The following is a 20690-nucleotide window of genomic DNA, read 5'->3' as shown; positions in this document are numbered from 1 at the left end:
GCTTCTGATTTGGGGGGGCGGGTAACATTGTAAAGAATACCACGGTCAATATTCTTTTTCATCTGCCTCTAGCACCTTCCTCAGGTTTGTATCTTGGTTTATAGTCTCGGGAGTGGAATTACTGGGTCGGCAAGTTTATTCTTGACTTTTCTGATTGAGCGCCCGTGGCTGGGTGAGGAGAGAGGAAGTGCCCATCCTCCCCTCAAGAGACCAGCCCAACCGGTGGCAGCCCGTGGGAGTGTGGGACGGAAAATGGCCCAGGACTATGCAAAGACTCCCAGGACACCTCTGCCCGCCCTCCGCCCCAGCCGCGACCTCCTTGGCATGGATCTAAGTGGCTCCCTGTTACCTGTATGTTGGCAGCTGAATCATCAGTATGGACTGGGCCTTACTTCTTGGCTCTTCCTCCTTTGGAGTTGAGTGATATCCTTAAGAGGCATCTGCAAAAATCAAATAGAGAACTGAAGCCAAGCTCCGCACAGGCAAGTGAAGGCAGAGACCAGCCTCACCCTCCCATCATCACACTCGATCTCAGGGAGCTCCCGTCTGACAGGGCGGACGCAACCCCTGTCCTCGGGGGAACCCCTGGTCTTTATTGGAGAAATGACAGCCCTCTGTTGCCCAGGATCCCTGGCCTGAGTGCAGTGCAAAGACCCACAGACCAAAACATGTCCAGGTGTCCACAAAAGACTGTATCAGCAGGTGCCAGTTGCCGACATCCATGAAGGGATGGGCGGTTAGATGCAGTGGGGCTTTTCTAGGATAACTTCCTGGGAAAGAGAAGGGTCTGGACCCACAGACAGGAAGTTGGGCAGGGGAAGAGGAGGGGCTTGGGAAGCAGGAAATGGGACCAGCCAGCCACTGGTTTGGTAGAGCCGGAAGTACAAGCCGGAAAAGCCGGGGGTGGGTAGGGAAGTCCTGGGTGGGGAGGGGCTCACTCCTGTTCCTCGCCAGCAAATCTGGGGACGTCGGAAGGGACAGATGATGTGAAGGTGGGCCACAGTTTGACGGTTTCATTTCCGGTCGAACTCTTCTCCCCTCCCTCCTCGTTCCCACTCCCACCACCTTAATCCATCTCAAGGCTGAAGAACAGATCTCGGCTCAGTAACACACAGGTTACAAGCTTGAGCACCTGCCTTAAGCCTCACAGCACACAACACCTGTTGTCTGTTATTATCTGTGAGCAGGATCCTTACTCAGCGACACCTGGTTATACCCACCCTGCAGCTGAGGACACAGAGGCCCAAGGACCGGAGCTAGCTTGTCAGGATGGCAGAGTCAAGAAGTCAGGGCGCTGGGGTCAGAGCCCCTTGTCCGTGTAACCATCCACACTGGGGGGTCTCTCAGGGCTCCGGCCCCCTCTGCTCCTCCCCACTCCATCTTTCCCCGACTCGTGCTGCCATCCCCCACCAGAGGCGAATGGCATCAACTCCCAGGCCACCAGGATCTCAGCCAGAGGTGACTGGGTTCCCCAGGGCACATTTGGCGATGTGTGGAGCCATTTCTGCTTCTCAAAAGTCGGCAGGAGGTAGTGGGGGGAGCAGGGAGGAGCGTGTGTGCGTGCTAAGTCCCTTTCATTTTCTCTGACTCTTTGCAGCCCTATGGACCGGACCGCCACCTGGGAGGCTAGGGTGGAGCACAGGGAGGCAGCAGCTACTGGGTCTAGTGATGGAGGCAAGCGGTGCTGCCCAAGCCCACGGGATGCCTAGGACGGCCCCCCAGACGGTGTCGGGCCACATGATAGTGGGGAGGGGCGCACAGTAGCCCCGCCCCAGATGCGCAGGCTTGCCCTTCCACGTCTGTGCTGGAGGCTTCCTGTCGTCTGCCTACACCTGTGGCCCCCTCCAGTCTCAGCCAGAGGTGGGCACCCACAGCTTGCAGATGTAGGTGGAGAGTTCTCTGCAGATTCTAGACTAAAGCGCATCCAGATGTGAAGGGATGCCCTGTAGGCCCACGCGTATCCACATGGAGGGCCTCCCTGACAGAGCTGCTCCTTGACCCAACCCTGCTCTGGCTCCTTGAACTCTTTTTCTTCTCTTGGGCCTCAACTTCTGGGCTTCCGTATTCATTTCGGCATTGCTCAGTCAGGAAAGCCCAGGCGGCTCTAGTGGTCAAGAATCGGCCTGCCAGTGCAGGAGTCGCAAGAGACGCAGGTTCGATCCCTGGGTTGGGAAGATGCCCTGGAGGGCATGGCAACCCACTGCAGTATTCTTGTCTGGAGAATCCCATGGACAGCGGAGCCTGGCGGTCTGCAGTCCATGGGGTCACAGAGTCGGACACAACTGAAGAGACTGAGGACGCATGCACTGCTGAGTCAGTTTGGCCAGGATTCATCTTGATGTCTGATGGGGCTCCTCACTCCTGTTGCTAGGTGACGCCACCATGCCTGCCTTCAGCCAGATCCTTCTGGTGGTGGGTTAAGCTAGAATCTCTGCTACTCCAGATGTTTCTTCTTAGTAATTTCCCATCCACTGACCTCCACCTTGCACCTTGGCTACAAATTCCCACTTTCTAGGTTCTTCTATTTGGAGTTGAATCCAGTCTGTCTTCTCCATGGCAAGACTTCATCAGAGCGGTTTCTAGCCTTCTGTCTCTTGGTTATCATGGACTCGGGGCGTTGACGGGGAAGCCTCAGCACGTTGACCCAGAAGCCTGCTCATCAGTCCCCAGGATGCAAGACTCTCACAAGCCCTTTGTTGGAAGGAAGTTCGATGGCAACTTCTTCCCAGCCAGGCTCACAACCTTCAACTTCTCTCTATGAGGGCTCTTGGGAGTTAGCAGTCCCTCCAGACCTGGTCCAACGACCCCCACCTTGAATAAATGATCTGCCTGGCTGTGCTTTAACAAGTATTACTGAATGTTTTTCTTTAACTTATCCTCATCCCTTTCAGGTGGGAAAGGAGAGAATGTGGGCTCATTTCCCTTCAGATGCTTGGGAAAAGGCCAAGTCAATGGTCTGCCTGGCTGTGCTTTAACAAGTATTACTGAATGTTTTTCTTTAACTTATCTTCATCCCTTTCAAGTGGGAAAGGAGAGAATGTGGGTTCATTTCCCTTCAGATGCTTGGGGAAAGGCCAAGTCCTCTTCCGGTGCATCAAGCCCCTGCCCCCACAGGCCCGAGCACCCTGGGGTGGGATTTGACCAGGCAGCTGTGGGCGGGGCGGGGGCGGAGGGAGGAGGCGGGGCCTCCTTTTTCTAGGCCATGTGCCACCTGCTTTCTGCCCAGGGGCATTGCCCCGGCACTCCCCTGCCAGTGCGCAGCAGCGAGACGCTGGGGCCTGTTCCCCGCAGCCTTCGGAGTGGATTGCGGACCTTGCGAGCCCTATGTCGCTGGCCCCCCAGAACCCAGAAGATGCCAGATGGGGCTCCAGCCAACCCCAAAGGGTGCAAGAAGAAGGGGCTGGTTAGACACCCCCCTGGGAGGAGGGGCCCAAGCATCAGGACCTCTTCAAGAACTTCTAGGTACGTGCCTGCCTCCCTGGGATGGAGCCCTCGGTGGAGACGAGCAGGGAGGTGGGCAGAGAGTTGGCTCCTAGAACCCATTTCTTCAGAAAGTCTGAGCCTCTGATGACGGCTGAGATATTGCATTTTCTGCACTACCAGGGCCCTTGGGATCCATCAGTCCTCGTAGGCACTTAAGGCCTAGAGAGGGTAAGGGATCTATTGATGGTCACACAGCATTTTGGAAGTAGAGTTGCAGCTAGAACCCAGGGACTCAGGTCTCTTGGCTCCAGATACAAAAGCCAGCCACCAGGTGGGGTCACGTGACTGGTATGCGACTGGAAGGGGCTGGTTCTGGTGTGTGACCAGGTCCAACCCTGTGAGACAGGGGGCTCTCCGTCTCTTGGAAGTCTGGCTCGGGTGGAAGGGAAGGAGGCTCCCTGTGCCTCCCGGCTCTGCACTGCTGGGGGCTGTTGCTCCCGGAGGTGCAGGCAGGCAGGAGGTGCTCAGATCTCCCTGCAGGAGCTAATCACAGGGCAAGGGCAACAGGAACCCGGGCATCGAGGGGTGGTGTTGACCCGCGGATGTAAGGAGGCTCAGGAGGGAGCTGCAGGCCAGGAACCACAAGTGGCGGGGCGGGACAGACAGACTGAACACCGGGCTCTCTTCCCCTCTCAGATCTCGCCTGAGGATGAAGAGTTTCATCACCATCACCATCCTAGCCAGCAGCGGTGAGTGAAGGTGCTGGGAAACCCTCCCTCTGACCTCGACTCCAGCCTTTCTCCCGTGACTCAGACGTTGGCCACAGGCTCTCAGACCCACTGCTGGGTCTCTTCTCCCTGGTTCTGCCGGGCTTCCTCTCCTCTCTGCAGCTGTTTACCCCTCCAGCCACCTGTAAACATGGCCAAGGTGGTCAGCATTAACTATTTACGAGCCTCCAGGGCCCAGGGCGCACAGATGAGCAAGCATCATAAAGTGGTGCTGCTGGCTGGGCGTCAGGGCACTCAGCGACACTGGGGCGCTTGTGTACATAGGAAAACGTGTTTGTGTACATACATGTGAATGTGCAGACAGGAACTAGTGAGCTTGCATGCAGGTATCCGCAGGTCTGTGTGTAGGGGTGTGTCTGAGCACACGGTGATGTCTGTGTGTGTAACACACGTCTGGAAGATCGGTAAGCACGTGTTCACGGCAGCGTGTGTGTCTGGAGTGTGTAGGTGAATGTCGGGCGCACACATCTGCACACGCATGTGTGGAGCAGTGTCTGGGTGTGAGAGGTAGCGGAAGATGATGGAGGTGCTCCGGGGGCCTCTTCCTTCTTTCTGGAGGGACCACCCCCAGGATCACTGAGGCTCCTGACACACGGGCAGGCGTCCTGGTGGCAGGTGCCCTGTGTAGGCAGAAGAGAGCCTGGGTATTGCACTGGCCTCTGTCCACCTCTTCAGCACCCCCTGAACCCAACCAGGTTTGAGACAAAGAAAGAAAATACCAGAGACAGGATGAAGTTTAATGCAGCCAGACATGAGACTTGGTTGGTTGAATTCAGGCAAAGTGACCTGTTATTTAGAAAATAACCCCTTGTGTCCAGCCCAGGCCAGGGGCCAGGCACAGAGGCTGCAGGCTGAGTGAACACAGGGTTTGTTTCTTCTGCTCCAAGCGGAGTGTGGACGTGGCCACTGAGAGTGGGAGTGTGTATGTGTGTGTATAGGTGTGGGAGGTGAGTGTGGGTCTGTTTGTGAGACCATGTGTGTGTAGGAGGTATTTGTGGGTGAGTGTGTGTGTAACTGTGTGATATATGGAGGAGAGTGTGCGGCAGGTGAGTGTATGTTTATATCTGCCTGCGTGTAAAAGTATGACTTGTGTCTGTCCTGCATGTGGATGGGTGACTTTTAGGTGAAAACCGATGGTTGAGGGGTCCCGGGGATGGAAGCTGCCCCCCACCAGGGGTAACACGTACAGGATTAGGGGCAGGAGGCCAGGACCTCACAGAGGGCAGTGGGTCCCAGGCCCTGGAGGGGAGGGTCTGTCTTACTTATGAACACTGCCCCTGGCCCCGCAGCACTAACGGAGAAGCCTGTTTGCAAATGGGGGTCCGTCTGACCCCCAGGCTTCTGGACACACATTTGATTCCAGTGACAAGAATCCTGCAGAACAGAAAGGGCTGGGGGAGAGCTGATGTTACTGGGAACCCCTCTCAGCCCCCCTCTCTCTTCCATTGTGGCCAAATCAGAGATAGGCCCCCAGGTCGCAGGGACCGCTTCCTCCCTGCCCCAGACCCAGACAACCATTTACAGGCTCTAAACCACCCTCTTAAGGTTGTGGCCGTTTCTCCCCACGCCTTTGTTTCCTCTTTCATTTGCTACTTATTCTCTGTAACAACAGAAATCCCGCAGATAGACTGGAAGAGGCAGGTGGAGAGGGATTCCCTAAATCAGCTCTCGGACGGGAAGGCAGGCCTGGCCGAGGGTCCCAGTAAGCCCTGAGTGGGGATGCTGTGGGAAGAGCAAGGGTCTGGTGCGATCTAGGTGCTTGCACTTCCCTGGAGGCTGGGGTTGTTATTCCCACTTTACAGATGGGAAAACTGAGGCCTAGGGAGCCTTAGTTCTGGGCCGGCATCTGTCTGACTCCAAAGTCTGTGCCCTTCCCACCAAGGCAGGTTGAGGTGGTGAGTTCCCCCATCATCACTAGGGATGTTGGACAGCCAAGTCTCCAGAAGCAAGTCGTTTCAGCCTTTAGGATTCCATCTGGGCTCTGTTTCTGAAATTCTTGGCTTCCTCCCTCTCCCAGTATATCTCCTCTATCAGGCCGCAGAGCGGGGTGGGAAGCATGACTTGAGAGCAGGGGGAAAGGTGCTGAACTGGGCGCCTCGCCCCAGGCACAACTGGAGGAGCCTCCCAGGGGAGGCAGCAGGGGTGAGGGGTGGTGAGCTGGCATCCCAGCTCCTGGGAGGTCACAGACCCGGGTCCAGGTCTGGGCTCTGCCACATTCAGGCTGCATGGGGCAAACCACCTCTCTGAACCTCAGCTGCTCATCCATAAAATGGGGTAAAAGCAACCCTACTGCCTGTGTGTGTGTGTGTGTGGGGGGGGGTGGGTTGCGGTGTGCAGCCTCACCCAGGTAAGAACCCAAACACCAGGCTCGATGTTGACTCAGCCGGGAGCCCGCATGCCCAGGAGCCCAGGAGGCAGGGAGACAGGAGGGCTACAGACAGCCCCAGGGTGAGCAGCCTGAAGGGCACCAGGAAGCTGACCTCGGGAGTCTGCTGCTATCGGAAGGGTTGTTGCACTACCTGTGAGACAAGGACAAAGGAGGGAAAATGTATACACGGGCACGTGTGTGTGTGCACGCGTGCGTGTACGTGTGTTCACTACGTGTCCAGAACACCCATTTGTCTCCGGATTAACCCTGAGATGCTCCGGCCCCAGGCCCTGCTGGGAGCCCAGGAGCCAGGCCAAACCAGCAGGTCCCAGGACCGTGTTCAGAAGAGCACGTGGCATCTGGGAAGCCCCTTAGGGTGTGTAAGGCGCTCGGCTCTCCCTGTCTGGGTCCAAATTCTGGCTCCACTGATTTTCAACAATGTCTCTTTGGGCCAGTTGCTAAATGCTCTGGGCCTCGATCGCCTCATCTGTAAAATGGGTTGTTTTTTACAGGGTTATAGTGAGCGCTTGATGGATTCGGGCGTGGAAGGGCGTCGGGCAGAGCCCATATCGCTTTATTCTGGGGGCTGTGGGGCTCAGGGTGAGGCTGTGGGCAGCGCACCACACGGGGCGCCCTGTGGAGCACTGCCTCCTTCGGCCCCGCCCTCCTCCCCTGCCCCTGTCTCCCGTCCCCTGACCCCAGCCAGGCGGGCAGGAGCGGCCATGAATGGGGCCGGGAGCTCACCGCACCCCTCGGCTCTCTCTTGCAGTCCTGCCTGCGGCCCACAGCAGCCTGCTCAACCTCAAGTCCATGGTGGAAACAGTCACTGGGAGGAATGCCATCTTGTCCTTCGTGGGCTACGGCTGCTACTGCGGGCTGGGGGGCCGTGGCCTGCCCATGGATGAGGTGGACTGGTAGGTCCCGGAAGGCTGGGCTACGCTCAGAACTGGGCAGACACAGCCCAGGGCAGACCGTCCCCAATCTGCCAGTGGTGGGGGAAGGCCCTTACCCCAAGGAGGAGGCTTGTGAGCTGAGTTTCTAACCAGAAACCTGACATTTGACCTATGTGCTCCTCAACTGTCTGGGACACTTCCTATTGTCTGCTTCCACGGTCTTGGGCTTGGAGGCATTCAGTTCAGTCGCTCAGTCGTGTCCGACTCTTTGCAACCCCTTGAACCACAGCACGCCAGGCTTCCCTGTCCATGACCAACTCGCGGAGTTTACCCAAACCCATGTCCATTGAGTCGGTGATGCCATCCAACCATCTCATCCTCTGTCGTCCCCTTCTCCTCCTGCCCTCAATCTTTCCCAGCATCAGGGTCTAGAATTTCCATTCTCAGCGGAACCTTTGACCTGTCCCCAAACACACATGGGCTTCCCTGGTGGCTCAGATGGTAAAGCGTCTGCCTGCAATGCTGGAGACCTGGGTTCGATCCCTGGGTCAGGAAGATCCCCTGGAGAAGGAAATGGCAACCCACTCCAGTACCCTTGCCTGGAAAGTTCCATGGACAGAGGAGCTGGGTGGGCTACAGACCATGGGGTTGCAAAGAGTCAGACACAACCGAGTGACTTCACTTTCACTTTTCTTTTCACTTTCTTTCAAACACACATGAGCGCAACAGTCACACTGTTGCGCTGGACAAAGCAAGGGCTGAGATCCCTGCCTGCTCAGACAGGAGGCCCTGGAGAGCAGGACTGTGCCGCCTCCATCAGCTGGGGGTTCCTGGAAGCCGCGGCTTGTCCTCTGCTCCTTTCCCCCACCCAAAGCAGCCGGCATGAGGCTGGCATCCCTGAGAGCTTCGTAAATGCATGTTGACTAATTGCCTGCCTCTCACCAGAGGGCATGGGACAGCCACATCAGCAGTGGCCCTCTGTCCCCCACCCCCGAGCCCCACTTACCCCTCCAGACCTTGGTCCCTCCCTGGCCATCCTGCACAGCCAGGAGTAGCCCCTGCATCTGGCTGGTCTCCTCCCCTGTGGACCTCACCCAGGCCCCTCCCTCCCGCCCCGCCCCTCCCTCCCGCCCCGCCCCTCCCTCCCGCCCCGCCCCTCCCTCCCGCCCCGCCCCTCCCTCCCGCCCCGCCCCTCCCTCCCGCCCCGCCCCTCCCTCCCGCGACAAGATTCTGAGGCACTAGCCTGACTCCTTCTGGCTGTGTGACTTCAGGCAAGTAACTGCCCTCTCTGGGCCACCGTCTGAAGGCCTTACTCATGAGGGATGGGAACAGATGATCACGGCAGGGCTCACGGCCAGCGGGAGAGGGGCCAAGCCTGGCCACGTCGTCCTACTCTCCCCTCCCGGCCCCTAGGTGCTGCCATGCCCACGACTGCTGCTACCAGAAGCTCTTTGACCTGGGCTGCCACACCTATGTGGACCACTATGACTACACCATTGAGAACAGCACTACCATCGTCTGCAGTGAGTGCCCCCAGTCACCCCTTCCCCAGGAAAAGCGTGAACCGCCAGCCACCCCCGAGCCTGTGCCAGTGGGCAGGGCTGCCAGTGAAATGCAGGATGTCCCAATAACTCTGAATTCCAGATAAACAATGAAAAGTGTTTGCATGTAAGTTTACACTGACTCAATGGACATGAGTTTGAGTAAACTCCAGGAGATAGTGAAGGACAGGAAGCCCGGCGTGCTGCAGTCCACGGGGTCACAAAGAGTCAGGCAACAACAAATATCCTAAATATTGTGCGCGCGTGTGTGTGTGTGTGTGCACGCTAAGTTGCTTCACTAGTGTCCAACTCTATTTGGCTTGATGGACTATAGCCTCTGTCCATGGGACTCTCCAGGCAAGAATACTGGAGTGGGTTACCATGCCTTCCTCCAGGGGGTCTTCTTGAGCCAGGGATGGAACCTGCATCTCTTATGTCTCCTGCATTGCAGGCGGGTTCGCCTGGGAAGCCCAAATAGTGCATGGAACATACTTATACTAAACCTTAGCAGAAAATTAATTAGTATTAGTATAAAATAAAGAAGTAATATAAGTATAGCCCACATAATATTTGGGATATACTTATGCTAAAACACTTTTGTCTGAAATTCAGATTTCACTGGGCACCTTGCTTTTGTTTGCTTGCTTGCTGAATCTAATAGTCTCTGGCATATCCCCTTGAAGCACTCTGAGGCCCCCACCTGAATGGGCACCCTGATTCTTCAGTCCCCACTTCAGCTTTGGAGAACTTAGACAGCGATCTTGATTCAGTGGGTTAAGTTTAGAGGGTCCCAGTTCTCTCTGTTTTTAACCAGATCTTCAGGTGATTCTGAGACTTTGTAGCAGACTGGCCAGGGAGTCGGGAGTCCTGTGTTGACACCCAGGTTTGGCCAGCATCTCATTCCCATGTGGCCCTGGGCAGGGTCCTTCCCCACCTCGCTTCAGTCTCTCCATGGGTACACTGAGGGGTTTGGATCTGAGCAGACCCCTTCCCTTCTACTTCTCTCACTGGGACCCCAGTAGATGAGGTGGCCCCATGCTAGGACACCCAGTGTTTCTAGGGATTTGAGATGCTGGAGCCAGGCCTGGCAGGTTCCCTCACTTTGCCATAGACTCTCCACAGTCATTCCCCACCCAAGGGGCACAGCATCCAAGCTGTCAGTCCAGGAGTCCCGCCTGTGGCGCCTCCCCTTAGCAGTCCTGCCTGGGCCAGCAGGTGTCCCCTGGGCAGGTGTCCCCTTACATTAACCAGGCTATGCGTCATGCCTCGCTAAGAACTCATGAGCAATGTCAGTTTTCCAAAAAATAAAAAATAAACAGCTCAAGACTCCTGCTCTCTGGGAAAGAGTCTGGTGGGGACCCGAGCACTTCTGGTGCCCCTTGGCAGCCCAGGGCTGAGTGGTCCTCAGATGCTGCCGTTCAGATGTAGAGTGGAGGTGCTGCTTGAGCAGGAGCCCAGTAAGCAGATCAAATCTCCCTCCTCAACCCCTAAGACTGTGGACCAACCTGAGCTGTGGTTTTCACACTGGGTTCTGGGGATTTCTGGGACCAGCAGGTCAGCTGCTGTGAGCAGTGATGGGGAGGTATCCCTGAGTGGTCCAGCTGGCTCTTTGATATATTTTGTAGCTCAAGTGGCTTCTCTTTCAGCTGCTTGAGATATTCGTCTTTGGTAGAGTTTCAAGTCAGAGAAAGGATTCTGCTGTTGGAAAGTTTGCAAGTTTGCAAACCATTGGGCTAGTGGGTGGTTCTCGAAAGGGATTCCCTGAACCTCAGCATCAGCATTGCTTGTTAGAAATGCAGTTATCAGGCCCCCACCCCAGACTCACTGAATCTGAATCTCTAGGAGTGGGGTGGGGCAGCCTTTGTTTTTAAGAGCCCTCCAAACAGATTTCTTTTTCTTGGGCTCCAAAATCATTGCAGATGGTGACCGCAGCCATGAAATTAAAAGACACTTGCTCTTTGGAAGGAAAGCTATGATAAACCTAGATAGCATATTAAAAAGCAGAGACATCACTTTGTTGACAGAAGGTCCATATAGTCAAAGCTATGGTTTCTCCAGTAGTCACATCCAGTATGGATGTGAAAGTTGGACCATCAAGAAGGCCGAGCACCAAAGAATTTATGCTCTCTAACTGGGGTGCTAGAAAAGACTCTTGAGAGTCCCTGGTACTGCAAGGAGATCAAACCAGTCAATCCCAAAGGAAATCAACCCTGAATATACATTGGAAGGACTGATGCCGTGCCTGAAGCTCCAATACTTTGGCCTGATGTGAAGAGCTGACTCATTAGAAAAACCCTGATGCTGGGAAAGATTAAGGGCAAGAGAAGAGGGTGACAGAGGATGAGATGGCTGACTGGCATCACTGACTCAACAGACGTGAATTTGAGCAAACTCCTGGAGATAGTGAAAGGCAAGGAAGCCTGGCGTGCTGCTGTCCGTGGGGTCACAGAGTCAGACACGACTTAGTGGCAGACCAAAGACGCAGCTGATCCTAAAGCTCACCTGAGACTGAGAACTTAGGGGAAGATGATTTCTGAAGGCCAGTAGTAACAACAACATTTGCTCCGTGGGAGGCACTGAGCTAAGCTCTTCACATGCGTTTTGCTCCCTCCATCCTCACCATAGCGCCCTCCAGAGTGGGGGTGCTGGGATTCTGGGCTTGAAGAGAGGAAGCCTGTGATGGTAGAAAGTGGGGAGGGGGCGGGGTGGAGAAGGAGGTTAGTTCCCGACACCTGAGTTTCTACCCCAGCTCAGCCCCAGGTTAGCTGGGTGACTTAGGCAAACCGCACCTCATCCTGAGCCTCAGTTTCCCCGGCTCAACACTGTCCTGTTGGGCTTTCGTGGTTGTGTGCTTCCCACACGTCAGGGGCACCTGGAGGGCTGGGAATGCAAGAGGCTGGGCCCCGGCCCTGACCTCCTGCACCTGCAGGCCCAGGGTGGGCCCCCTGGATGATGGTGCTGCCGGCCCAGGGCCACTCTCAGAGGCCCCCTGTGACCTCAGGGTCCACGCGCTCCACTCTCCACAGGCGAGCTCAACCAGACCGAGTGTGACAAGCAAACGTGCGAGTGTGACAGGAGCGTGGCTCTGTGCTTCCAGCAGCAGACGTACAGGGAGGAGCACCGCAACTATCTCAACATCTACTGCCAGGGCCCCACACCCCGCTGCAGCATCTACGAGCCGCCCCCCGCGCCTCCCTAGGTGCCCTGGGGGCTGGTGGAGGGGCTGGGAGGAGGCTCTGGCTCTGGGGGCCAGGCGGATGGAGCAGGCGGAGGTGGGGGTGGGTCGGGAGCCCCCGGTGCATCTGGCTGCCTCCCCCGGGAACCCTCTGGTAGTCCAGAGGACTCGGAAAGGTCTGGGCCCTGGCCCTGGCTACCAGGCTCCTCCAGCCCAGCCCTGGGTGTGGCTTCGTCCTGGATGCAGCAAGGGGGTGGCGTGTGCCTTGTTGGGGTCTCCCCCAAGTGTGGAAGAGATTGGGGGCCTCTGAGAGGGGCCTCTCGCTGACTGAGCCAGGCATGAAAGGGTGGATCTCAGGGTCTTCAAGACCCAGGCCTGCAGCAGCCAGCACAGGCCCAGAGCTTGGGATGTCCTAGGAGCAGGCTCCCAGGCAGACGGAGTGCTGGTCACAGGTCTGGGTTCTGGGGCCCCTCGGCTGCTCCCACAGGACGAGTCAGGGTAATCCATGCTTTGGAGGCCTCCAGAGCCCCATTAAAGAGCAGGTGGCCCCATCCTGGCCTTCATCATTGGCACACGAGTCCCGGCCCAGATCGGATGGTCACAGGGCTTGCATCCCAGCCCCAAAGTCCAGCCTCAGTGACCCAAAGAGCTTCCGAGCAGGCTCCTGGGCCCTGACAGAACCCACGTGCATCCCCCCAACTCCAGGTCCACAGGGACCCAGATGGGGTCACACACAAATGTGCCCCCACGGGCAGGCCTTTCTGCCTCTCCCACTGACCCACTCAGGTCAGAGGAACAGCCTGGCCACGGCTCTGCAGCCCTGAGCAGCTCTGAGGGGGCCCCAACCCCAGCATCCCAGGTCTGTGACAAACACACAGGCCAGAGGGTCACGGCCTAGACAGCCAGGCCCTCCCCCGCGCCTCCCCCCATGCAGCCACCAGGCCAGGGGGTGGAATGGGCCAGAAGCCTCTCTTCCTGGACAAGGAGGGACAAGGCTGCAGCCTCAACTCAGAATTCCGCTGCATGAGGAGGGCGCGGAGAGCTGGAACCCAGCTTGGGGAAGAGGAGACAGAGGCAGGAGGGACCAGGGCCAGGCAGGGGGCCATGGGGAAGATTCAAGAAGGGGTAGACAGGGAACTGGATGAGGACAGGGAAGGGAGGGGGAGCGGGGAGACACGGGATGGGCAGACTCCAGACCAGAGCGGTCTTGGCAGGAGAAGGGGGTGGAGGAGTCTTGGGGATGGGGCCCCTCAGGCCCAGGGGGCTGCCGGCCGGGGTGGGGGGGCGGCCAGGCCAACCCCCGACGGGCACCAGCACTGATGTCTTCCCAGGATCGCCTTCCTCTCCTGCCCTGCTGACCGCAGGCGTCAGTGGCCTCTGGGTGCCCAGGGCACCCCACCGCATCCTGCCTTCTGTCTTCGTCTGGCATCAACCCCAAGGGCCCAGTGGTGCAGCGGTGTGACCCCAGGGATGCTCAGAACATCCACCAGGAATCTCGGCCCTTCGGGGGCCCCTGGGGACTGTAAGTCCCCAGGGGAGGGCTGTGGGAGTGGCAAGAATGTCTGTAGAAGACCACGACGGGACTGGACGGAGCCCCGCCAAGCTGCAGCTTCTAAGACGCCTGCCCTGGGGGCTGGGGTCAGCACTCACGCAGTGTGGGACCACCGCTCACCCCTGCTGTCCTACTGGCCACAGGGGTTGATGGCTGTGGTCCCCTGTGTGCCCTGACCCCACCTGCCCAGTCGCCAAGATCCTCCGGGAAGCCCACGTTTTCCTCGCCATCCCAGGCTGACCCCCGACTTCTCTGAGCTGAATCTCCACCCCTGCCGCCCCCTCAACCCAGGCAGGGATGGAGTCAGGATGGGTCGCCCCCACCCCCCGCCAGAGGTGGGGACCGCAAAGGCCTGTGTCCCTTGCCCATGGAAGCCCTGGCTGTGCCCCCCACACACAAACACACCCTCACCCTCCTGAAAGTCTGGGTGATGGGCGGCAATTCTGCTGCTAAGGAGTCCTGTCTGCCCCCCAACCTCACCCCAGACTCTCCCAGGTGCTGCGACCCCAAGAGACTGTTCCCAGGACTCCACATCCCCTCCTCAAACTTATTAAAGGCCTTCTTCCTCAACTCCTTGCCGCTGGATCCTCCCTGGCATGGCACTCACTGGCCAGGCACTGGGGGAAAGCACAGTGGTTCCCTCCCGGGTCTCCAGCTCTGGGGAAAATGGGTTCCCTGGTGCCTAGCGGCGAGCATGGCCTGCCCCCTCCCTGCCCCTGGCCTGACAGGAGCAGCCGCCCTCCAGCAGAGGTGCAAGTGTTGGGAGGGTTGGAAAGTAGGGCTGTGGTCCAGCGATCGCACAACGCAAGCAACCAGTGGGCTGAGAGCTTGCCCGGCATCCACTCCACGATGCTCCCCGTCCATCCCACCTTTTTTTCTGTTGGAGAACCAAGGCCCAGAGAGGGCAGGGAACTTTCCCAAAGTCACCCAGGCCATTAGTGATGGTGCTGGGCTCTGAATCTCAGCCTCTGACTTTCCATGTCACCTCCTTGCACCTTCTTAACGAGGACTCGGGCTGCTGGGGCCAGTGGGACAAGTGACTAAGAGCCCAGCAGGGTGCCAGGTCCTGGGTCCTGGCTTGACCCCTTGCCTATGAGGGGCATTGGTTTCCCCAAGTACAGAGAGACCAGAGCAGCTGTTTCAGAGTCTCCCCAAAGCTGCGGATTTTCCTGTGACACCCAGGGGTGACCTCTGGGGAAGGGGAGGCTGAGGAGACAGGGGTCAGAGGCCTCCTACTCATCCTTCCATGAGGATGCTTTTCCTGCAATTCTTACTGCCCCTTCACAAGAGCTACTGCAAGGAGAAAAGGCACTCTTGGGCCAAAAGATCGAAAAGCCCTGGACGTGGTCATCCATTGCTTGGTTCATTCGTTTAGTGAACCTGTCTGTCCTGGGGTTCTCCTATGGACCAGGCTGGGCTTCACAGTAGACACCACTGATCAGACACAGCTCCTGCCCACAGGAAGCCCACAGTCTGGGAGGGGGAGGCAGACACATGGACCGACATCCTTGACGTATGGGGCCAGGTGGTGTCAGGATGGAGCCCAAGCCTGTCTCTGCCAGTCCTGGAGGTGGGTGGGGTGGAGCTGGAACAGTGTATTAGATGCCCCTGAAGGTGGGGAAGGAGAACAGGGCCATGGATTTTGAGGAAGGACTCTGCTTAACCCAGTCTGGGTGGTCTTTCTCTCCTCAAGTTAGTGAGGCCTTTGATGCTAAGGCTTGAGGAGGGTGCGGGACTTCCTTTCGCTGGTCTGAGGGCGGCCACTGACAGATGCTCTCCTTGACCACAATTTGGGCAGGCTCTCGCGAGATCTTTTCTCAACCAGGGCTCCACATGCGGGTTTCCGTTGCCCCGTTTTAGCAAGAATCCTGCTACGTCAGTTCATTGAGCACCCCCACCCACCCCCGGTATCTGATCAAATCTCTCATCCTCCACCCTTCCCCCCACCAGTGATATCAGATCACGCCCACCCTCCTTCTCCACGAATCCTGTTTGGTCAGTTCAGCAGGAATTCCCTACCCTCTCAGCAATTTTCCATCCCTCCCTCCAACTCCTGCTCTAAATCCCCACTTTAGAAAACGCAGGATTTCACGGCGCTGCAGAGCAGAAACCAACACAAGATTGTAAAGCAACTCTACTCCAGTGAGAAATAGACAGGAAACTCAAGATTCGAAATCGTATTTGGAATTGAGCCCAAATCTATACTGTCTCCTGTTGCAAGAGTTTTGAATAAAAATCTGTTTTGGCCACATTACAGCCCATCTCTGGTTTGCTAGGAGCTGTGACTCACATGGAGGAGTCAGATTCACCCCTGGACCCTGGGATCTCTGCCAACTAAAATCTGTCACTTGCCATGTGCTACCATAAGAAGGAAGTCACTAGACACCACAGCTGCAGACTTTCAACACTCCCTGGAAGGAGTTCAGCGTGGAAATGAGCCTCAGGAATGAGGCTCTCTGTGCTCTGGGAAAAAGTGGCAGAACAGGTCTTCAGATAGCTAGATATTTTCAGGAGAAGATTTTATGAGCCCAATTTCTACCATCTTCTCATATCTAGAAAAGCGCTAAAATCACTTATGGAGACGCCTGTGCCTCATAACTAAACAGCAACCTTCTTGACTAACAGGAACCTTTTGTCAAAATGTATGCTTGATGGTGCATAACTCCCTTCACCAAAATCACATATATTCTTGACGCCTTCCCTCTTTAACTCTTTGGAGCATTTCCTCAGCACTATTTCAGACGCTACAGTTCGCATTTCGCCCCCAATAAAACTTAACTCGCATCTCTCACACTGTGCCTTTTAAAAAATTCGACGCCTCTCACTTTCAGTGGGAAAGCATAGTACAGCCTCCTGGGTTATTATATCAAAGTCCTATTCATGGTCTTTGAGCCATTTTTCACTTCTTGATTAGACTCCATTTGCCTTTATGCTTTGTTATCTGCCTTTAAACCCAAACAGGTTCTGCCATCCTGCACACTTTATTAATTCTTCTAGTTTTCTCCAAAAATGTGGCTACAACTCTTCAAATGAATGTTTCCGATTTTTGTCTCATCCCTCTTGACTTGGAGTCACTGGGAACTAAACCCAACTGTCCAGAAACTTATAGGAACTTTCTAAAGAAGCCTTGTGACCTGAAGCTGGATGCATCCACGCTCTTCTCCAAGACACAAACGTGACCGTGACACTATTGTCTGTGCCATCAACAAAGATGCTTCAAACTGCAAACCAGGAAGACCAATGGGTTGCCACTGCCTCCTCACTTCACCATCTACAGATGCTTCAAGTCCAGCATCTCAGTTGGCTGCCCTCTGGACTTAGAAACTAAGCTTAATTGCTCTACTCATTAATCTCTGTTTTTCTTTTCCCTCTCTCTCTCTCTTTTAATAGAAATCCCCCCTCGTTTAAATGTTTGATGGTTCGTTCACACCATCCAGAAAATACCCTTTACTGCCAAGTCTCAACAGATGGTTCCACTGGTCACTAATGAACAAAAAATGATCATTTGATAAATGAATTGCTGAAAAAAGTTTGCTATGACCAGTGCGTTCTCTTGGCAGAACTCTATGAGTCCTTGCCCTGCTTCATTCTGTACTCCAAGCCCAAATTTGCCTGTTACTCCAGGTGTTTCTTCACTTCCTACTTTTGCATTCCACTCCCCTATAATGAAAAGGACATCTTTCTTGGGTATTAGTTCTAGAAGGTCTTGTAGGTCTTCATAGAACTGTTCAACTTCAGCTTCTTCAGTGTTACTGGTTGGGGCATCGGCTTGGATTACCGTGATATTGAATGGTTTCCCCTGGAAATGAACAGAGATCATTCTGTCATTTTTGAGATTACATCCAAGTACTGAATTTCGGACTCTTTTGTTGACCATGATGGCTACTCCATTTCTTCTGAGGGATTCCTGCCTGCAGTAGTGGATATAATGGTCATCTGAGTTAAATTCACCCATTCCAGTCCATTTTAGTTTGCTGATTCCTAGAATGTCGACGTTCACTCTTGCCATCTCCTGTTTGACCACTTCCAATTTGCCTTGATTCATGGGCCTAACATTCCAGGTTCCTAGGCAATATTGCTCTTTATAGCATTGAACCTTCCTTCCATCACCAGTCCCATCCACAGCTGGGTGTTATTTTTGCTTTGCCTCCATCCCTTGATTCTTTCTGGAGTTACTTCTTCACTGATCTCCACCAACCTGGGGAGTTCGTCTTTCAGTGTCCTATCTTTTTGCCTTTTCATACTGTTCATGGGGTTCTCAAGGCAAAAATACTGAAGTGGTTTGCCACTTCCTTCTCTAGTGGACCACATTCTGTCAGACCTCTCCACCATGACCCACCTGTCTTGGGTGGCCCCACAAGGCATGGCTTGGTTTCACTTGGTTAGACAAGGCTGTGGTCCATGTGATCAGATTGGCCTGTTGTCTGTGACTGTGGTTTCAGACTGTCTGCCCTCTGATGCCCTCTCTCAGTTCCCATTGTCTTACTTGGGTTTCTCTTACCTTCAACGTGGGGTATCTCCTCATGGCTGCTCCAGCATAGCACAGTCGCTGCCCCTGACCTTGGACATGGGGTAGCTCCTTTCAGCCATGCTTCTGCACCATTGCAGCTGCCTCACAGTGCCAAGAGAATGCACTGTTCATAGCAAACACCCTCTTCCAACAACATAAGAGAAGACTCTACACATGGATATTACCAGATAGTCAACACTGAAATCAGAATCTGTGCAGCCAAACATGGAGAAGCTCTACAGAGTCAGCAAAAACAAGACCAGGAGCTGACTTGGCTCAGATTTTGAACTCCTTATTGCCAAATTCAGACTGAAATTGAAGAAAGTGGAGAAAACCACTAGACCATTCAGGTATGAGCTTAATCAAATCCCTTATGACTATACAGTGGAAGTGAGAAATAGAATTAAGGGACTAGATCTGATAGACAGAGTGCCTGATAAACTATGGACAGAGGTTCATGACCCTGTACAGGAGACAGGAATCAAGGCCATCCCCAAGAAAAAGAAATGTAAAAAAGCAAAATGGCTGTCTGAGGAGGGCTTACAGATTGCTGTGAAAAGAAGGGAAGCAAAAAGCAAAGGAGAAAAGGAAAGATATACCCATTTGAAAGCAGAGTTCCAAAGAACAGCAAGGAGAGATGAGAAAGCCTTCCTCAGTGATCAATGCAAAGAAATAGAGGAAAACAATTGAATGGGAAAGACTAGAGATCTCTTCAAGAAAATTAGAGATACCAAGGGAATATTTCATGCAAAGATGGGCTCGATAAAGGACAGAAATGGTAGGTACCTAACAGAAGCAGAAGATATTAAAAAGAGGTGGCAAGAATACACAGAAGAACTGTACAAAAAAGATCTTCAGTTCAGTTCAGTCGTTCAGTCGTGTCCGACTCTTTGTGACCCCATGAATCACAGCACGCCAGACCTCCCTGTTCATCACCAACTCCTGGAGTTCACTCAGACTCACGTCCATCGAGTCCGTGATGCCATCCAGCCATCTCATCCTCGGTCGTCCCCTTCTCCTCCTGCCCCCAATCCCTCCCAGCATCAGAGTCTTTTCCAATGAGTCAACTCTTCGCATGAGGTGGCCAAAGTACTGGAGTTTCAGCTTTAGCATCAGTCCTTCCAAAGAAATCCCAGGGCTGACCTCCTTCAGAATGGACTGGTTGGATCTCCTTGCAGTCCAGGGGACCCTCAAGAGTCTTCTCCAACACCACAGTTCAAAAGCATCAATTCTTCGGCACTCAGCCTGCTTCACAGTCCAACTCTCACATCCATACATGACCACTGGAAAACCATAGCCTTGACTAGACGGACCTTAGTCGGCAAAGTAATGTCTCTGCTTTTCAATATGCTATCTAGGTTGGTCATAACTTTTCTTCCAAGGAGTAAGCGTCTTTTAATTTTATGGCTGCAGTCACCATCTGCAGTGATTCTGGAGCCCAAAAAAATAAAGTCTGACACTATTTCCACTGTTTCCCCATCTATTTCCCATGAAGTGATGGGACCGGATGACATGATCTTCATTTTCTGAATGTTGAGCTTTAGGCCAACTTTTTCACTCTCCTCTTTCGCTTTCATCAAGAGGCTTTTTAGCTCCTCTTCATGTTCTGCCATAAGGGTGGTGTCATCTGCATATCTGAGGTTATTGATATTTCTCCCTGCAATCTTGATTCCAGCTTGTGTTTCTTCCAGTCCAGCATTTCTCAAGATGTATTCTGCATATAAGTTAAATAAGCAGGGTGACAATATACAGCCTTGACGGACTCCTTTTCCTATTTGGAACCAGTCTGTTGTTCCGTGTCCAGTTCTAACTGTTGCTTCCTGAGCTGCATACAGGTTTCTCAAGAGGCAGATCAGGTGGTCAGGTATTCCCATCTCTTTCAGAATTTTCCACAGTTTATTGTGATCCACACAGATGGTGTGATCACTTACCTAGAGCCAGACATCTTGGAATGTGAAGTCAAGTGGGCCTTAGGAAGCATCACTACAAACAAAGCTAGTGGAGGTGATGGAATTCCAGTTGAGCTCTTTCAAATCCTGAAAGATGATGCTGTGAAAGTGCTGCACTCAATATGCCAGCAAATTTGGAATACTCAGCAGTGGCCACAGGACTGGAAAAGGTCAGTTTTTATTCCAATCCCAAAGAAAGGCAATGCCAAAGAATGCTCAAACTACTGCACAATTGCACTCATCTCACATGCTAGTAAAGTAATGCTCAAAATTCTCCCAGCCAGGCTTCAGCAATATGTGCACCGTGAACTTCCAGATATTCAAGCTGGTTTTAGAAAGGCAGAGGAACCAGAGATCAAATTGCCAACATCCACTGGATCATGGAAAAAGCAGGAGAATTCCAGAAAAACATCTATTTCTGCTTTATTGACTATGCCAATGCCTTAGACTGTGTGGATAACAAGAAACTGTGGAAAATTCTGGAAGAGGTG

At 54.3% G+C, this 20690-nt stretch overlaps 2 protein-coding genes across 2 annotated transcripts in view; one reads left to right on the top strand and one right to left on the bottom strand.

The window, feature by feature from the left end:
• PLA2G2D (phospholipase A2 group IID) overlaps window positions 1–8555 on the bottom strand; it is a 79163-nt gene extending 70608 nt beyond the window's left edge. Inside the window, exons 1-2 of the mRNA XM_060410752.1 lie at window positions 8479–8555; window positions 350–440 (exon numbers count right to left, since the gene is read on the bottom strand). The gene's annotated coding sequence lies outside the window, so the exon portion shown is untranslated. The remainder of the gene's footprint in view (window positions 1–349; window positions 441–8478) is intronic.
• PLA2G2F (phospholipase A2 group IIF) lies at window positions 3221–14310 on the top strand. Its single transcript, XM_015093732.4, has 6 exons — window positions 3221–3462; window positions 4120–4172; window positions 7349–7493; window positions 8886–8995; window positions 12040–12212; window positions 13520–14310. The coding sequence occupies exons 1-5, from the start codon at window positions 3353–3355 to the stop codon at window positions 12210–12212; spliced, it is 591 nt and encodes a 196-aa protein (XP_014949218.2). The 5' UTR covers window positions 3221–3352; the 3' UTR covers window positions 13520–14310.
• Window positions 14311–20690: the final 6380 nt, after the last annotated feature.

The sequence above is a fragment of the Ovis aries genome, chromosome 2 (genome assembly GCF_016772045.2).
Source record: "Ovis aries strain OAR_USU_Benz2616 breed Rambouillet chromosome 2, ARS-UI_Ramb_v3.0, whole genome shotgun sequence".
Classification (NCBI taxonomy): domain Eukaryota; kingdom Metazoa; phylum Chordata; class Mammalia; order Artiodactyla; family Bovidae; genus Ovis; species Ovis aries.
Note: the sequence above shows the minus strand (reverse complement) of the source record. Positions and strands in the feature narration are given on the sequence as shown.